The sequence below is a fragment of the Papio anubis genome, chromosome 12, assembly GCF_008728515.1.
Source record: "Papio anubis isolate 15944 chromosome 12, Panubis1.0, whole genome shotgun sequence".
Taxonomy (NCBI): Eukaryota; Metazoa; Chordata; class Mammalia; order Primates; family Cercopithecidae; genus Papio; species Papio anubis.
Window position 1 is genome coordinate 12,919,821 of NC_044987.1, and position 1,304 is coordinate 12,921,124.

Sequence of the window (1,304 nt, forward strand, 5' to 3'; positions counted from 1 at the left end):
GCCTGCTCAAGTGGGTCCCTGACCCGAGTAGCCTAACTGGGAGACATCCCCCACTAGGTGCAGACCAACACCTCACACCTCACATGGCGGGGTACACCCCTGAGAGGAAGCTTCCAGAGCAAGAATCAGACAGCAGCACTCACTGTTCAGCAATATTCTATCTTCTGCAGCTTCTGCTGATGATACCCAGGCAAACAGGGTCTGGAGTGGACCTCAAGCAATCTCCAACAGACCTACAGCTGAGGGTCCTAACTGTTAGAAGGAAAACTAACAGGCTTTTGCAAAGGGCCCACCTTTCTGTTGTGGGAAGCTCCCGGAGGTCGCACGTGCGTCCGAGCCCAAGCCCCTCCCTCCACTCCCCTCCCCGCTTGCCCCGGAGCCGGCAAGCGGCTGGCTGCTTCTCGGCCCGCTGAGATGGCGCTCGACCGCGCAGACCAGCATCTCAGACATGTCGAAAAAGATATTTTGATCCCTAAAATAATGAGAGAAGAGGCCAAAGAGAGGTATTCTGAACAAGTTCAAGATTTTACCAAATGTTGCAAGAACTCTGGAGTTCTTATAGTAGTAAAATGCCAGAAAGAAAACTCTGCATTGAAAGAATGTCTAACTGCTTACTATAATGATCCAGCCTTTCATGAAGAATGCAAAATGGAATACCTGAAGGAAAGGGAAGAATTCAGAAAAACTGGAATTCCTGCAAAGAAAAGGCTACAGAAGCTTCCAACAAGCATGTAGGCAGATACTCAAATGACATTCAGGAACTCTAATATTCATGGAAGTCATTTTATAGTATAAATCACCTTAAATAATGAACTCAAGCATGTATGTTTGCTTTAATTATGGAAATACTGAAATAAATATTTTATTTCAAAAAAAAAAAAAGAAGGAAAACTAACAAACAGAAAGGACACCCATACCAAAACCCCATCAGTACGTCACCAGCATCAAAGTCCAAAGGCTGATAAAACCACAAGGATGGGGAAAAAGCAGGGCAGAATAGCTGGAAATTCAAAAAATCAGAGCACATCTCCCCCTCCAAAGGAATGCAGCTCATCACCAGCAACGGATCAAGGCTAGACGGAGAATGACTTTGACGAGTAGAGAGAAGGCTTCCGTCGATCAAACTTCTCAGAGCTAAAGGAGGAACTACGTACCCAGCGCAAAGAAACTAAAAATCTTGAAAGAGTAAGCCCCCAAAGGACTACTTCAGTCTGGCACTTATTCCAAAAATTTGCTACATCTTGAAAATGTGTCCATTCATTCTAACCTGTTCGATGTATCACCAAATTTTGCAGCAGTAAGAA

At 44.9% G+C, this 1,304-nt stretch overlaps 1 protein-coding gene across 1 annotated transcript; it reads left to right on the forward strand.

Annotated features, from left to right (window-relative positions):
* Window positions 1-282: 282 nt before the first annotated feature.
* Window positions 283-882, forward strand: LOC101017794 (COX assembly mitochondrial protein homolog). Its single transcript, XM_017949018.3, has one exon. It carries the CDS (start codon window positions 415-417, stop codon window positions 733-735), a length of 321 nt encoding a protein of 106 aa, XP_017804507.2. The 5' UTR covers window positions 283-414; the 3' UTR covers window positions 736-882.
* Window positions 883-1,304: the final 422 nt, after the last annotated feature.